The 17407-nt window shown below is 46.9% G+C and overlaps 1 protein-coding gene across 1 annotated transcript; it reads left to right on the top strand.

The window, feature by feature from the left end:
- Positions 1-3055: 3055 nt before the first annotated feature.
- On the top strand, positions 3056-14783 carry ASB4 (ankyrin repeat and SOCS box containing 4). The gene is made up of 5 exons (XM_072851494.1): positions 3056-3269; positions 6900-7199; positions 10614-11104; positions 12765-12878; positions 14595-14783. The coding sequence occupies exons 1-5, from the start codon at positions 3056-3058 to the stop codon at positions 14781-14783; spliced, it is 1308 nt and encodes a 435-aa protein (XP_072707595.1).
- The last annotated feature ends 2624 nt before the right edge of the window (positions 14784-17407 follow it).

Below are 17407 nucleotides of genomic sequence, written 5' to 3'. Positions count from 1 at the left end.
TGACCCTCTGTAACCACTGGCGAGGGGCAGATCCAGCCCATCCCCGTGGGGTGCAGGGGTTGGCGTGCCTGCGGCTTGTCCTGTGAACAGGAGCTGTTGTGTGGCACCGTGTGGAGCAGAAGGAAAGCTTGGGGACAGGAGCTGTCTACCCGGTAAAAACGTGCCTTTGCGTTAGCTGGGTAATTTAGACAATTGGCCCTAAATGTGGAAAACAGGTTTTCTTAGTGGATACAGCGTGTGAGTGCACAGTGCCCATCACAGTGGCCTCAAGTCTAACCTATAAATATTGTAAATACTGGTACTGTTATTTATATTAAACGAGTGATGAGCTATTGTTTCACAGTGAGATGTTCAGAATATTTGGCAGGCTTGGATGACATCAGTTTTGACTTTCAAACTCAAACTGCCACCTTGTGGTACAGTGGGGGAGAAGTCTGTAGGAAGTTACATGGGTAGCAAAAAATTTAGATACGTAGTAAAAACTGGTGTCTTTGCCCCACCAATTACCTACAGCGTTTATGTATTCTTAAATATATTTTTACTATACTTCAGGCAAACGAATAAAAATTCTTATGTCATGCTTTAAAAAGTCAATCTAACTTTTTGTGATTGTTTGTCAATGTAAAACATAAAACCATTTCCTCATTCTTGTATGTAATTGTACTGAAACCACCAGTGCACCCATATGAGTAGGTTGTTCAAGATTAGACCCAAATGCAGCTTACAGAAAAACACTAACTATAAAGGCTATAGGTATCTAGAATTGTTTCTTTGCTCACTTTTAAGCTCATTAATGTTAAGAAAAATTTCTGTGAGAGTCAGAGCAGGGCCACACAAATTACTGAAGATGAGCAAGTTGTAGTGCATCGTCTGGTCTGAAGTGCTGTCCCTGTGCATCCTCTTGGACCATGACAGATGTGAGGTAATTTTAATCCGCTTTCTCTTTCACTGTGGGCCAAGCCATCACAAATTACTTCACCTTGGTTGTCAACTAAGAGCAAGCATGATGGATCAGCAGATGTGCAGTAATCTGTTACAGCAACGCGCTTGTGCATCTCAACCTTCAAGCAGCAGAGCAGCATGGGCAGGTGCTGGCATGATCCTTTCAGTATGCAGCTAGATTGAATGTCCTTGTGTCACCTAATACTATTTATAAAAGATGATAGGTGAAACACTAGTCCATTTCAAATCAAAAGGTGTAGCTGAGGTGACCAACTGATTCCTGCCATGTATCAGTGCTTTGTGCATCCATGACTTTTCAGGAATACAGTGGTTTAAAAAGTACAGTGCAGGTAACAAGAAACCCATTAGATCTGGAGTTCACATCTTGTCCCTCTGCTCATGCCAGACAAGCATTAACACTTCTTTTAAATCATGAAGTGGAGTCATCCACTACTAGAAGTAACAAAGTGAGAGGGAGGCAGTCACGCAGGAGGGAATGTAAAGGTATGGAGAGCCTGATGCTGACTCTCCTCTTAAGTAAGCCTAGAAATACCCAGACAAGCTGCCTGGGACCTATAGCACCAGGGCAAGCAGTTTTCCTTCCCACTGTTTATTACAAAGTACAATACCTTAGAGAAGTAGTTTTTATAAAGTATTCTTCATCCAAAAGTACACAGGTAGAAGGTACTCACAAATTTCACAGTTCTCCATGTACTGCTGTCCTGTAACACCTTTAGTTAAGCACTGGCTCCAGGAGAGAGCTGGTGAGCATTCCCAAGGACAGGGGTCCTGCAGGTCCTCATGGGGCTGCCTGAGGAACCTGGCCCCTGGAAACCTTATGAACACAGAGGCTGCTCTGACTTCCACTATCACCTGGCTCACTTTTCCCCATCAGCCCACTTGGCAGCCAAAATCCCAGGAAGAATAAACATGAAAATTTCTTCTTAATGGTTGTGGTGGTGTCCGCTTTGCTAGGTGATTTAAATCAAGGGTGGATAGTGTCCTTCTAGCTATGGTCTCATCCAGCAGCCCAAGTGGGTGCAGGTGTGAACCACTTCTATGTGATGCACGGCAGCAGCTCACGCTGGCCATGTATGGGTTTGCATCATCGCAGACTGCAGTCAAGACAAAGAGAGAAGGAAAAGGGAGGGAGGAGAGGGTGTTCAGTGGGTGATGGGGTTGTGAGGGAGAGGGAAAAGTAGTTGGGGCATAGGGAAGGGTCTGAATTTAGATGAAGAGTATGCAGGGAGAAGGAGAAGAGCCTATGGACCCACGTGGTCTCCTGTGCTTGCATGTGAGCTAATTCACATGTAAGTCACCTGCGGTGTGTGAGGTCCCCCACCCCAGAACATGGCTGTATGGCTCTGCAGCCCCCTCATCCCAGCGTTTCTCCTTCCTGGGAGCACTGCTTGTGGCAGTGCCCCTGAGCAAACCAGGGAAATCCTGCTGCTCAGGGCATTATACAGGAGACCGGGCTAGATCAACACAATGATCCCTTGGGGCTTTACAGATCAGGGTGCCTGGGAGACCTGTGTGGTGGGGGGCTCTTGTGAAGGCCTGCCTGATGGCTGGAGAAATGAAGGCAGGACCAACATGCGGAATGCTGTCCTGGGGAAGAGGGAGCTACCTCCCACAGAAAGAGTGCCTTGGGGATTTTTTTTTTCTCTGAAATGCACTAATTACAAGGCATCTGCAGACAGAGCATCACAGCCCATTGCAGTCAATAAATCAGCAATGGTAATGATAAAAGGAAATGTGGGTGCTTCTCCAACTGAGAAACAACACCCGGGACGAGTGTCTTTTAATGTAAGCGTATGGCAGGAGCAGAGGGTAACCATGTGGTTAATGAAGCTTAATGTGTATAAAGCCCATGGAGATAACTCTTATTTTGGTCTTATTGCTAGTGTGTCTGTCCTCGCTTTCATAAAAAGAGTGTGGTGATATCTAAGAGTGGCATTTCGATGCCTGAAATGCTCCTCATATAAATAGAACAAGCAGATCAGCATGACCGAGTGATAAAATTACCTTCTGGTCTTCAGGAACTTCAGCATGCAACTGCGCTATAGGGATCTCAGTGTACCCCTCTTCACAGCACAAACAAATACGTTTGGAAATGGATCTGGAGGAGACATACAAAGAGGGAGAGAATACAGAGGGGAAAATGACTCGAACTGCAGCTGCAAAGTTGGTGAAAAAGGCTTTTCTTGAAGCCCTGAAGTCCAATGACTTTGAAACACTGGAAGAGCTCTTGAGCCAAAAGAAAATAGACGTGGACACGGTGTTTGAAGTGGAAGATGAAAACCTGATTCTGGCATCCTACAAACAAGGTAAATGTGGCAGCATTCACCAGCCAGGAAGCAGATGGGTTTGAGTGATTTTCAAGAAACTGTGGCCTTTTGTCTCTTCTGAAGCTGCAGCGTAAGTTGATTCATGGGCAGTAATGTCTCGGAAGGTTCATACGGCTGCGGTCACCGCAGCAGGGGAGCTTATCAGCGGTACCTCCGGGTTTGGTGGAGGGCAGGCCAGAGACCAGCCTGAGCCTCCGTGCTGCCGAGGCAGCTGCTGCAGCTTCAGGGCAGTCCAGAAAGAGGAGTCCTTTGCTGCTTCCTCACAGAGAACTTGGGTGTAAAGCCCAGAATAGACACGTGCAGGCTAAGTGTGGTATATACATTTATTGCATGAACCCAGTCACATATACAGACCGTTTAGAAACATAACATATTAAATCTCTTCCATTTTCAGTTTACAGTAGTAGTAGAGTGAATTCTCTCTAGCTCAGGAGAGCTAAGGAAATCCTGTGGACCTTGGATATTGCTGTATAGGAGGAGATTTATTTTTCAAACTGACAGAAAGTGAGGATGTGCTAGTTTATCAAAACAAAAAAATCATCTGGAAAAACACGCCAGAAAAGACGTCTATTTTGGAGTGTAGAAACCCCAAACCAGTTCTCAGCCAGACTCTGGTTGAGTTTCCAAAAACTTAAAGCAATAAACCAAGTTTGCTCTCTGCTAAAATCAACATACTTCATGACCTGCTTGCTAACAGACTCTTTGTGTGTCTCTAGAAAACAGTAATGATCAGCCTTTGCCAGAAGTTAATCATATGTGGAGATAAAACCTCCAGGCTCAGCAGCACAGCAAATGCACTTTCTTTTCTGTGGCATGAAGAAGGGACAATATCCCACCTCTTCTCCTTCTCTGTACTTACCTCTTATTTAATGCTTGGCTCCTGTTCTTTTGATTTCATTAGGGTGAGGACGATGCAGTCGTGCCATACTTCCCCTGGGGACGGTGCCTGAACTAACCCACACAGTGATGAATGTATCTTAAAATACCTTTTCTTCTGTCCTCAGCAGGCTGAGATGCATTCTGGTTGTGGTTTGAGACTACAGGATTAATGCATAGATTTTTAATTGTAGATCATTTGACTGCAAGCATTAACCTGTCTCTTTTGGAGATGTCTCTTCTCTCTCCAAAAGGTGGAGAGGTAAATGCAGCCTATGGCCTAAATCACAGCAGTGTGTTCACTTTTTCTGTCCAAAAGGCAGAAGGCACTCTGTCAACTCTTGTGCAAATTCTACTTTTATTCTGAATCCCAGATAACTGTGATTTGAGAGGGGGATTTCCTTGAGGAGGGAGAGGGGAGAAAAATTAAGCCCCACCATTCAGACAGCCTGAGCTTTGCCACAGCCGTAAGCGATGAAGTGGAAGGGAGATGCCATGGGTGACAGAGTGGCTTTGCTTCCTCCTTTCTAAAGAAGCTGAGAGCTCCCAAGGACACTGACCTTGCGTGCGCCATGGCTTTTTCATGTTTCTAACCAAAGAAACGGGCAAGCTGATTGAGGCCTCCTATGGAGCCCACATCTGCTTCCTGCTCAGTGCCTGGTCCCCGTCCCTCTGGGCTCAGAGATGTCTGTGGGTTTGGGCAGAGGGCGTGGGAGATGCTCCCTCAGGATGCCTGAGCACAGCTCACTCGCAGCAGCACAGGCAAAGGAAATAAATGGTGGCCTCAGGCAGGGAAACTGTGGCTATATAAAGTGATAACTTGGCTTTTAAGGATCACTTCCCCGCTGTTACATATCATTTATGGCTCACATCTGGCCGTAAACGAGAGGCCCAGCTCCGTGTGGGATAAGCCAGCAGTGCTCCACAGCTCACTGGTAACAAGGGGGAATGCTGCGTGTGTATTCAGATGGGGAGCTGATGTAAGAAATCTGCTCTGCTATATGCATCGGCCCTGGGATATAGCTCACCTACTTGGTGTCCAGTTTGGGGGCATGCGATGAAAAGGTTGTCTTACTGAAGCTGCCAATGTAACCTGGATAGTCAGCGAGTTGAGAGAGAGTTGAGTGGCTGCAGAAGAGCCTATTGCCCTGCTTGGGCACTCAGGTGCCTCAGGGCTGCCTGCTGTTGCCATTCACGGCGCGGGTTCCTTGGGGACTGGGTTTGGTAGTCCCCAAAATTTAGTCCGAGAGTGGGTGCCACTGTCTGTAGACAGTTTCTCACCCCTGACATCTCACACGCTGGCACTAATAAATGCTTATATTGGTCAGGAACAAGTCACTGCAGCCATGCCAGAGCAGGAGGTGCAGCTGCTGTCATGACTGTCCATTTTATAACTATAACCTTTCGGTGGAAATCTAGCATTTTTTGGAGGCATACAAGAACTGCATTACTGGCACGTACCTCAGAATATACTTGCAATTTAACTAGGAAGGAAGAAGAACTTTAATCCAAGTTTCTCTCTGCCACCAGCACTTTGTTTCTATCTACCTCTTTCCTTCCTCTCCATCTTCCTTCTGTCTAATACAACACACATGAATACTGGAAAAACTATATCTATATGACATTAAGGTTGAAAAACTATACACAACTAGAGATTCAAAAATGACGCTCCAAATTAATTTGACCTCATTATATATCTTTAGTATTCTTTGCTGTGTCTTCTACATGATATCAGTATTCAACCAGGCATTTGTCCAAGGAGAAATAGATACATCAAACACAAAAAATTTTACGGGCACATTCTAGATACAATGCAGCTGCTGTATCTAACAAAAAAGAGAAAAGAAAAAGTTTTAGACTTTCCTGCCCTTCTGCACATTATTATTGTCTTTTACTTTTTTTAAACAAATGATTATAGTAATCTCTTCTGAGACTGCCTCTGTGCAGTCATTAAGCATGTAGTCCTATTTTGGGAACAAATATTTAAGTGTTATTTGGTCTTACACCTGTTTGTAAGTAAAAAAAAAAGATCATGGTGAAATTTTCAGAGAAAAATCCAAACATTTTGGAGCCAAATTTCATGCTAAAGTGTCACTGCTTCTATTTGGCTCTTCAACCTAATTTACATCAGCATCCAAACTCCTCACTCCATGCTCCTCAGGGGCAGTAGTTGGCAGGAGGTCTGTGATGCAGCTGCAGCCACATTGCTAGGGGTCATCTATGTGCAATGCATCACTGGAAGGCTGAATCTAGCTCCTGACATGCAAGATCCTGCAATCTCCCGTGCAGAAACAGCAGGATGAGCTATCTGTTGAGTCACTGGCCTAAGTAAATGCTGCCTTCTTATTCCAACCCCACCTTTGTTCAGCTATTGGCAGGCTGAAGATCCCATTTCCCTCATATGTTTTAACTGGTGGCATTTCAAATGCTCTAAGCATAGTTTTTTAATTGAGTCTACACCAGTCACAAGAAAAACAAAAGCTGCCTTCAGAGTACATCTACATGGGAATTATGTCTCCAAAAGGCAGGCTATTCAGCACACATAGTAAAAGTGCTTAATGAAAATGAAGTTATGCTTGAGAGAGCTTCGTGTGCACTAAACTGCATCTGGTGAAATTACGGTAAATTAAAGCAAAACTACAACTCTTCCTTCCCCCTCAATTATTCTCAGTAGGTGGATAGTCCAAAGAAAAGTCTTTGCCAAGGATGGTAACACATTTTCACTTTGTACAGGGTACTGGCTGCCTAGCTACAAATTAAAAATATCCTGGGCAACTGGACTTCATCTAGCTGTCATGTATGGACATCTGGAGAGTCTTTCAGTCCTGCTCAATCACAAAGCTACAATCAACTGCCGGCCCAACGGAAAAGCTGCAATCCACGTAGCGTGTGAAATGGCAAATGTTGAGTGTCTCAAGATCCTTTGCAACCACGGAGCTAAGCTGAACTGCTTTACAATGAGTGGGCAGGCACCCTTGCACTTCTGTACAACACGAACCTCCATGCCTTGTGCCCAGCAGCTGGTTTGGAGAGGTAAGACAAAGCTCTGGAAGGTCTCTTGTGGCATGCCCAGAGATGGTGGGCATGGTCTGTGGTTTCTCTTAGGAGGCAATTTGTCAAAGTACATGTGTATTTATCCCTTCCATCCACAGCTGACTCTCATCTTCCTCATCTCTCTCATCAGAGGAAGTTTCTCCCATTCTGATTCCTCACCCCATCTGTCCTTCCCTCTCCCTGGCCACCTGCCCTTACTCCAGGGTTGTTTCCCATTTCAGTGCCTCCAGCCCACTGCCTGGTCAGTCCCTCAGCAGAAGGGCACCTCTGACTCAGGGAGTTTCTATTTCTCTATTTTTTTCTATCTACCTTCTTCATCTAGCTTTACTGCTGAGGCGTTTTCACACAAAAGTGCACCCCTTTCCTCTTCTTTCTTCTTCAAATTCCCTTGATCTCAGTAAAATTCTTCCAACCACTGTTTTTTTGAGACCTGGCCTTGAAAAACTGGATGCAGTTTTTCATACCGTCTCTTCATTTGTCAGCAGCCAAACTCCTGCATCTATATAGGGACTGGGGAAAAAAGGCTATTGATAATAAAGATTTTTGTTTTCCCAAAGTAAGATACGTTATGCTGCTGGTCATCTGTAACAAATGAAGCTATGAATAGATGTAATTCCTGGATAAATATATTGGTGTCACACACTGTTTCCTTAACACAAGGATGCTGACTCAGGACACAGTAAAAGACAGACATAAAAGGTACAACAAAGTCAGGCAGTTCAAGTCTTAAGTTACAGACAGATTCCCCTATTTATCACACTGTGCCATGGCAAATATACAAATGCTTTTGGGTTTTGGTTTTGTTTTTTTTTTTTGCTACATGTGTTGTTGTTGAAGGCTTTTCCCGAGATGCAGAGCCCAAGTATGCTTTGTCGGCAAGGCAATCCGCAGTCCCGAATGAATAACCACATCGCTTTTCTTCTGCTGGAAAGATACATATTATTCTGTTTGGTAGAAAGGAAAATAAATGCTGCCAGTTGTATCCTGCCCAAAGCAAACAGTCCTGACAGCAGGAGTTGAATTTGCTACTATGGAAAAGCTTAAAAGTCAAATGTAGTTATAAAATGTAGCATAGGATGAATGCAGATGAAAGGATGTGTTCTGTAGGCTTTCTCCACCCACTCATCAGCAACAGAATAATAATACTTTAGAAGCCGGCCTTCATCCCAAAGCACTCGGTAAACTCAAATCTCCATGCGAGCTAAATGCCGAGACTCCAAACAAAATGGGAAAGGTCTGGAGCAAAATGTGGCAGGTGCGCACATACGCATCGCAGTGCCACCCAACAGCCGAAGCCAGGGTTTCGGTTACTGTCCCTGCACCTAGGTTTCCAAGACCCATCTCCCACCCTGCTGTCTCCACTCAGTGGTGTCACACTGGGTCAATTCCGGTAAATGCAGTTTCACCACTTCTGGTTTGGACAACTTGCTAGCCAAGCAAAACTGATCCCATGTTTGTTTACCACCTCCAAACTTAGATTGTTGATACTCTCATGGACATCTAACACGCCTAACACTCAACATGGCTTAACAGCATTAGCACTCAGGTTTTCCAGCCCAGAGGTAGTTTCTGACTCCTCTTCCTCCCTCCCTGTCCTTACACCTCAGTCTTAGTGTAAGTTTGGCCATGTAAAGGCTTTCGTGAGCCTAGAGAGAAGAGGGGTGGCCATGCAGCGCGCACTTGCTCTTGCTCGAGTACTTTATTGACAGTTTGCCAAGCCCCAGGTTCAAGGAGCCCTTGTCTACCCAGCTGCGGTCGTCGACATCAGCACCCTCCGTCTCTGGAAGAAGCCCCTTGCCCCTCCAGCCTGCTGGCCCCGCTGCGGTTTCACGGTTCTGCTCCGCTCTGGGGAGCGGGGTCCTGCCAACCTTCCCTCTCTTCTAATAAGCAGTGTTCAGTAGTATTCCTGCAGTCATTTGCATTTCTTTAGAGCAAACTGCTGGTAGCTGGAAGACGGGAAGGCAGCCGGCAAGCCACGCTGCAGCCGGCAGGCGCTGGACAGCCCCGCCGCTGCCGCTGCCGGGGCCGGGGCCGGGGCCGGGGCCGGGCAGGGCCGGGCCGGGGCAGGGCCGAGGCCGGGGCAGGGCCGGGTCGGGCCGGGCAGGGCAGGAGGGGCAGGGCCGGGCCGGCGCAGGGCCGGGCAGGGCAGGAGGGGCAAGGCCGGGCCGGGCCGGGCAGGGCAGGAGGGGCAGGGCCGGGGCCGGGGCCGGGCAGGGCCGGGCAGGAGGGGCAGGGCCGGGGCCGGGGCAGGGCCGGGGCAGGGCCGGGTCGGGCCGGGCAGGGCAGGAGGGGCAGGGCCGGGGCCGGGGCAGGGCCGGGCAGGGCAGGAGGGGCAGGGCCGGGCCGGGCCGGGCCGGGCAGGGCAGGAGGGGCAGGGCCGGGCCGGGCCGGGCAGGGCAGGAGGGGCAGGGCAGGGCAGGAGGGGCAGGGCCGGGCAGGGCAGGAGGGGCAGGGCAGGAGGGGCAGGGCCGGGCCGGGCCGGGCCGGGCAGGGCAGGAGGGGCAGGGCCGGGCCGGGCCGGGCAGGGCAGGGCAGGAGGGGCAGGGCCGGGCAGGGCAGGAGGGGCAGGGCCGGGGCCGGGGCAGGGCCGGGCAGGGCAGGAGGGGCAGGGCCGGGCCGGGCCGGGCAGGGCAGGGCAGGAGGGGCAGGCCAGGAGGGGCAGGGCAGGGCAGGAGGGGCAGGGCCGGGCAGGGCAGGAGGGGCAGGGCAGGAGGGGCAGGGCCGGGCCGGGCCGGGCAGGGCAGGGCAGGAGGGGCAGGGCCGGGCAGGGCAGGAGGGGCAGGGCCCCCGCCGCGCCCCGCCTCGCGGCTCAGCAGATGGTGCTGTTGTTTCAGCTGCGGCAGCCGCCCGGCGCGGCAGAGCAGGCGTACCCGCCCCCTGACAGCTTGAAAACGGGATCCGGACCTCAGCTGGGGACTGTGGCTATGGGGTTTTTATATCATCTACGGATCTGTCCTGCAATGTCCTTTCTTCCAGGCTCGCAGTTCATGAGGTGCTGCAGGAAGCGTTCTCAGGGTATAGATCTGAGCAGAGCTGTTCTCCCGGTAGGAGTAAAGCTCTCCTTTTTCCTTCAGTTCTTAAGTTACAGGAAAAAGCATTTTACACAGAGATTTGGGTCTGCATGCTGCTCCAAAATAGAGTGTTCAGATAAGGTCTTCAGCCAGCACTGGGCAAAGCTAACAGAAGCTGGAACAGAGAACCTGGAGTTTCCAAGGGCTTCCTGGAGGCTTAAGAAATGCAGAATCCATATTCCTAGCTATTTGCATTTCCATGTGTGTCTTTCATGCCAGCTGCCCACCCTCACTTTCTCCTTGGGTAGCAGGGCTCAAGCAGAGAGATGGCCAAACCAGGATTTCGTTGCCTTTATTTTTTCCCATCATCTTTCTTTGGCAGGAGCGAATGTGAACATAAAAACAAACAACCAAGATGAGGAGACTCCTCTGCACATCGTTGCACGTTTGGGTATCCCTGAGCTCGTGGCCTTTTACGTGGAACAAGGAGCACACGTTGATGCTCTCAATGCCTACATGGAGACTCCCCTGGCCTGTGCAGCCTATTGGGCCCTTCACTATAAGGATCAGATATACAGCCTGGATCACCACCTCGTCTGTCGGATGCTCTTAGACTATAAAGCTGAAGTGAATGCTCGTGATGAGGATTTCAAATCACCGCTCCACAAAGCTGCCTGGAACTGTGATCACGTCCTGCTGCATATGCTGCTGGAGGCAGGAGCAGAAGCAAACATCATGGATGTCAATGGCTGTGCACCCCTACAGTATATCATAAAAGTGACATCTGTGCGGCCAGCTGCCCAGCCTGACATCTGCTACCAGCTGCTACTGAATCATGGAGCAGCTAGGATATATCCACTGCAATTCCACAAGGTTAAGGATGGCTTTCTACAGTAGGGATATGGAGAGAGGTGATGTCTTTAACAGGAATGGGATGAGAGACCCAAACTTCAGGGTTTGGTGGTATCTGTATTTGCTGGAGTCTTGTAACCTATGGGCCCAGAACGTCCAAAACCTTGTGAGCTGACCTGCTGTAAGAGTGGTACCATTTGACTGGAGTGAAATTGCAGTTGCTAATGCCAGAAACCAGACTCAGATCCCATTTTTGATCTTAATCAACCTGAAACCCCAAACTCTAAATGCTGGTTCAAGCCTAATTTTTCAGAGCTGATTCACTTTCTCATTTCAGAAAACCAGATGCCTTTGTCAAACCTGGCTCCATGCAGGCTTAACTGGGTTATATGAAATGCATATTTCATGGCCTCTACCAAAGAGGAGATCAGACCCATTGATTCAGTTTGTCACTTCTGACCTTTAAAAATCTATTCAAATCTATTCCAAATGAAATGGATCTCAGTAAGGCTTTGGCTCATTCCCAGGAAATGTGAGAAATTAAGGGGAAATGCTGGGCCTGGGCTCATAGCTGATAAAAAAAAAAAGAAAAATAATTGCAGGATCCCTCCCAAAGAATTTCTAAAGGTCTGCAAAGCCCAAGGCACTGACCGAAGTAGCTGACAGACTTCTTATATCAGGCAACTAAGTAAGCTTGTTGTAGTCAGGACTTACTCTCTCTCATCCAGTGCTCTGAGCAACATTTTGCAGCTCCTTCACTGTCTATAAAAAGTTTTAACAAGCCAAGCAACGAGAAGGCTTTGAATAACATGACAAACTTTTGGTTGTGCCCTCTTGAGCCCAGGATGAGCCGGCCCTGTCTGTAACAGAACAAGACTTAGTCTCCTAGAGCATGTTTGAGAGCCAGGTCGGGGGTCTCCTCTTCCTGCCTCTGCCTTTCTCCTGTTGCATGGAGTGGGTCTCCCTTCCAAACCATCATTTGCCATCTGTAAAATATGTAGGGTGATATTTACCCCAGAGGGATGTTTTGCAGTTTTCTTTGTGAAAGCCTGTCTACTGTGTGGGACAAAATTGTGCATCATACGTTGTGAAAGCAAAGTGTTATTCTATGTGTGTGAGTGACAGTAGACTTTGGTTTTTTCCTACTGAGCTAAAGTTACTGGGCAGAGCAGCTGTTTCTGGGGCCTTGTGTGGCTCGGAAGTCTTACTTCTGAGCTGTGTTATCTCCCAGTCTTCCTTTAAATTTTCCTGTAGCAATGCATTTTTGATTCATATGATGGAATTTTTTTCTGTTCCTGTGCTGCATGACCTGGAGCAAGGACTTTGTGCATGGCTTTGCCTGGTGTCGAGACACTCAACCTAGCTATGAACAAGTTATTTCCAGATTCAGATGATAAAGCTACCCCCATCAGCAAGCTACAGTGCTCTGGAGACCTAAGCCAGTATTTCTGTCTGGTGTTTAACTGGGATGTGCACAGCTCCTCTGGGGGCTAGCCTGAGGTTTCTTGCTGCACTTGCACTGAGCAGTGGACACGGGGCTTGCGTCTCTCACATCTTCAGCCTTATCCTCTCGTAATTCTTTGGCTGTGTCTGTCTCAGTGTGTCATTGCACAGTGCCAAGCATCCAGGCTAGCCTCAGCTTCTTGGTGGTACTCATGGTCTCTACGCATCCTGCCTGCAGGTGCTACAAGCCTGTCATTCCCACCCCAGAGCTGTGGAGGTTGTCGTCAATACCTACGAACACATCAAATCAACATCTAAGTGGAAAGCAGCCATACCTGATGACGTCTTTGAGGTAAGCTCTTAATGAGTTGCAACTGAGTAAAATCCAAGCTCATTATTTGCATTCTCTATATCTGGCCAAAGAAAAGTGAGAATGCTTTTGAAAGATAAGAACATCTTAGAGGATTTGGGACTTCCCCATTCAAATCACTCACTTGACAAAAGCATATCACTCACTGCCAAAAGACATATTTTTGAGAAATTTTCATTGCAACATTATCCTTTGGAGCACCCCCTGTCAGGGGTGCTGCAGGAGCTCAGCTGTCCCTGCGCTTAGTAAGTGCAAAGATTCTGGCTGTGATTGGTGTCTCTTCAGATCTGTTAATGCGTATATTTATATTTTTTTTAAGTCAGCAGAAGTTTTAAAAGTACTGTGTTACATGTGAATGACTATATATCTTTAGGTTCTGTTGCATGGGTTGGGTTTCTGTGAGCAGAACTGGTTAGCTGCAAATACAAGAGAAAGTTTAAATGAAAAATGAGAAATCAAAGAGGAAAAGATGCCAAAAGGCAAAACTGTGGAACAAACTACATGCTTTGACATAATTACCCCTTTACTTCAGAAATCTGCATAGTCCCAATATTGCAGTTTAAAGCTAGTTTTTTATTAATACTGGCCTTTTTCAAAATTTTCAAATCAGTGCTGAAGTTAAGTGCACCGATATCTGCTATGCATTATCAGTGATGTTTAGGGAACCCTATCTGTATTATAATGCAGAGTTATACACCCAGAGGAACTGTGAGACTAGCTGTTTTGTCAGGTCAGCTTTGTTCAGAAAAAAATTAAAAGAAACCATTTTGGGTGAACACAAAATTAAGTGTTAAAGGTCCTTTTTCACATAATAATAATAATAATAATAATAATAATAATAATAGCTTTGCTGAGCTATGAGTGTGATTAGAAAGGAAATAACTAATTCTTTTTCTCCAGACAAAAACTTTAATCTGAAATATTGAAACATTCTTATTTGGAAAAGTCTACAGTTGCTCTATTTCTTTGTTGAGATTGCCATTTTTGTTGTTAAAGCTGTTTGCCAAATTTGACATGAAATTGAAGAAAAAAATTTTGTTGACACAAATCTATACTTTTCAATACATAAAATGTATCTGAAAAAAAAATGTACCCCGATCTGTCAAGTAGCAAGAATATGAAGTAAGGTCAAGTCACGTGTAGCCGCACGAGTTTACCGTTTGCTTCTTTTATTTCAACATCATTTGTAAGCATCTGCACTTTTCTTCTCATGGGGATGCAATTTTATTTATTCTAAAAGGCCCCTGGGGTGATGAGCAAGACCAAAGGTACTTTGCCATTCGCAGCCCCAGCGAACTCATCGGTAGCGCCGGCGTTACGCTGCCTCGCTGCCCCGCAGTGAGGTTTAGGGGATTAGCTCGTCCACGTGCACTGACCCCGAGCTGGCTGCAGCGTCTGTTCAGATCAGGACTAACACCACAGAGGAACCCCCACCTCAAACTGATGGATATAAGGCATACCAAGCCTAAAGATTTCAGCATGGTCTTTAACTTAACACTAAATATTTAAGGCAAGCATAAGAATTTTGTGCAGGCATTTGGCTAACCCAAGTCCCTGGTGCTTGTTGTGCCTCCAAGGGACAGGATGGCTGTCTGTGCTTTTTATCCTGTTCTGCCAAGGGCTGCATGCGGGCAGGGGAAAGGGAGGGAAGGAAAACAGCGTTATTGCCCTAAAACACGCTTGTGTTTTTTTTTACAGCGGCACCAGGATTTCTATGACTCTTTGTTCACCGTGTGCAGCAACTCACCACGGTCACTCATGCATTTATGCAGATGTGCTATTAGGGCGATATTGTCAGAAAGGTGCCACCAAGGAGTCCCCTTGCTCTCCATCCCCCCGTCCATGAAGAAGTACTTGCTGCTGGAACCAGAAGGAATCATCTACTGAGCCGCAGCGGCACGGGCACCAGCATCTCCCTTCCCGGATCTGCGTGCCTCTGCGGGGTGCTGGAGATCCAGGCACAACCCTGACGCAGCCCTTTGCTTTTCTACAGTCGCAGGCCAGCCTGAAGCTGGGCTGGGATTTACCAGCTCTCCTGGGAGCTGCTGTCTTTCCCTGCACTGAGGAATTGCAGCTGCAGGCTGTGGGTCACGCTAGGGGAGGCAGAGCTGGAAACACCCCCCCCCCCCCCCGCCCGCCCCCGAAACAAACGCAGGGGCAAATACTTCCATGCTTTGTTCAGCCTAGATTAAACGATGCTTCTGCTGCCTTTGGTATTTATTCCAGTGCCTGCTAGATAGCATTAGATTCAATCTGAACAACCTTTGATACTGTTTCACTGTAATTTTCTTCAGCTGTCATTTTGGGAGTAAAAGAAAGGATACTGTCAAAAAATAGGACATTTATTAGCGTCACAGAAATGCTTTCCCAGAAAGAAATGGGTGAACTGCTTTGAATCATGACCACAGACAGGATTTCAGTAGTTTCCGTATTTTCCTGTGGAATTACTCAATTCAATGTTAGTTCACTGTTCACTACACCTGTCTGTATCTTATAAAGCTTTGTCATAATAATATCCTTTTTAATTGTAAGAATTTTTTCCATTATCAGTCACAATACTGAAATTGGCAACACTGAAATTTCTGTACATTGGTGTTCATGGCCAGGTAGCTTTTAGTAGCTGCTGTCTCTGTTTCTGCTCTCACTGTGACTGATGATAATTTCATGTCCTGGTGTTGAGAAATGCAGGTGGAACAGACTTGCCCCTGTAATCTGCACAGCTGGGCTTATACCCATCCATATATCCCTCAGGATGGTGTTGGATGGGATCTGGGAAGAATATGAACCCTTCTCTTCATTGACTGTAAAAGGAACCTAGCCTGCTAACATGCACTATACACCTCATTTTTTGGCAGCTAAGCACAGGTGAGAGGAATCCCACCTTAACTGAAAGGTGTTTCCAAGATGGAGATGTGTTGGCTGTGCTGCTACAGACCTGCCCGTCCCCCTGATTTGCAGGCCCTCTGCTTTTGAGCCTGCCAGCGCTGGTTTCCCTGCTCACAGGAAACATTTACTCCTCACCAAGCTGCTGCCTCCAGTTCAGGAGGATGAAATGCAGGGCAGAGGCGGTTCATGCACCAAGGACAAGTGTGTGATCTGACCTACAGAGAAACTCCATTTTTCTTCCCTTTTTTCGTTTGATGCAATCCATCTAGGCTGTTCCACTTTTTTCAGATGCTGATAATTCTGGGCTCTGTTAAAAGGGAGGGGAGCCGTGCCCACCATTGGGAGCCAGTAACTCCTGACTTCTCATTGCATCTCTGACTGTGAAGGTATTGGTCCTTATCATTATTGTTATCTCTTTGCAAGACAGCCCACAGCATGTTAGGCTCTTCCCAGCCGGACAGGAGCAGTCAAGCTGTTCAGTGTCTCTGTGTCTCACAAATTGGCAATAACAGCACTTGAAGAAATGTGCATATTATTTAGTGTTATAAATCACTTCTCTTTCTTTCCATCTCAGTTTTCATGAATCAAAGCTTGTATGCTGTGTTAGGAGAGAATCCAATTTGTTGGTCTATTTATGTTTAGCTAGGCAGCAAAGTAGATTGCTATTTAACAGTTTCCAGTTCCAATGGAGAATTTCAAAGGCAACACAGCTCATGACAAAATGCTTTCGCATATGAATGAAGTTGTAATATAGGTCCCTGTACTTTACTAAACCGATGAAAGATTTCTATGGAGTTGCAGAGTTATCTCTATCAGAGACACTACCGTCATTTACAGGGGAGAACGATCAGGATCTGGGCAGTTTGTCTACAGAAAAATCTGCTTGAGGAGGCAGTTCCAGGTCAATGGGATCCACTGAATTCTGCACTGAGGAAAACCAGTGAATTTGGAAGGACGGAGAAAGCTTAGGTTATCTAAAACCAATGCTTTTCTAGGCAATGTACCTATGTAAGTCAGGCATGAGGAAGAGGATTTGCAAACTGGTCAAGGCAAGAAAATGTTGGTTGCTTTCTGAACAGTCTGACAATGGGGCAAGCTGGGTAGTCTAGAAGAGACAGATGGAGGTAGCCGATTTTATTGGGAACACATCCCCACACTGGCTGCTTCTGGAAGCGAAATTCTGCATCTGGAAGAGGGAGGTTTAAGGCAGAACAATAGCAGCTTTTTTTGACCTGTCATAGTCAGGACTCTCTCGCTGAGAGAGGAGAAAAAAAGCTGTCACCAGTGTTCCTAAATTCCCTCTGATCCTCCCCTTCTGCAGTGAACACACTTAATTTTTATTCTGTGGGCACCCAGCCTCACTTCCAAGCTTTGTACCAAGCAGGTGCCAGATTATAGCCATTGTGGTATCTGACAGGGAGCACAGTGGGATCAGGCTGATTACAGTCATAGGAATTTGCAAGCTGTTAAAAACACTGGAGAACATCCCTGTCACAGAAAAAAGACCTGATTGATGCACTTTAATTGCTTCTGTTGTTGGAGTTAGAAAGACCAACAGTAAGCAAACCTTATTATTTGTTACCCTTTAGCATTTCTTTCTTTTTTTTCTCTTACTGTACTCTATT

The sequence above is a fragment of the Ciconia boyciana genome, chromosome 2, assembly GCF_034638445.1.
Source record: "Ciconia boyciana chromosome 2, ASM3463844v1, whole genome shotgun sequence".
NCBI classification, from domain to species: Eukaryota; Metazoa; Chordata; class Aves; order Ciconiiformes; family Ciconiidae; genus Ciconia; species Ciconia boyciana.
This window is presented reverse-complemented; position numbering and strand designations above follow the sequence as displayed.

Bases quoted from the DNA above. Each gene is read 5' to 3' on its own strand.
- ASB4 (XM_072851494.1), top strand. From the start codon at position 3,056: ATGGATCTGGAGGAGACATACAAAGAGGGAGAGAATACAGAGGGGAAA. The intron at 7,200-10,613 runs GTAAGACAAAGC...TTTCTTTGGCAG, and splicing joins CCAGCAGCTGGTTTGGAGAG to GAGCGAATGTGAACATAAAA. The intron at 12,879-14,594 runs GTAAGCTCTTAA...TTTTTTTTACAG, and splicing joins TACCTGATGACGTCTTTGAG to CGGCACCAGGATTTCTATGA.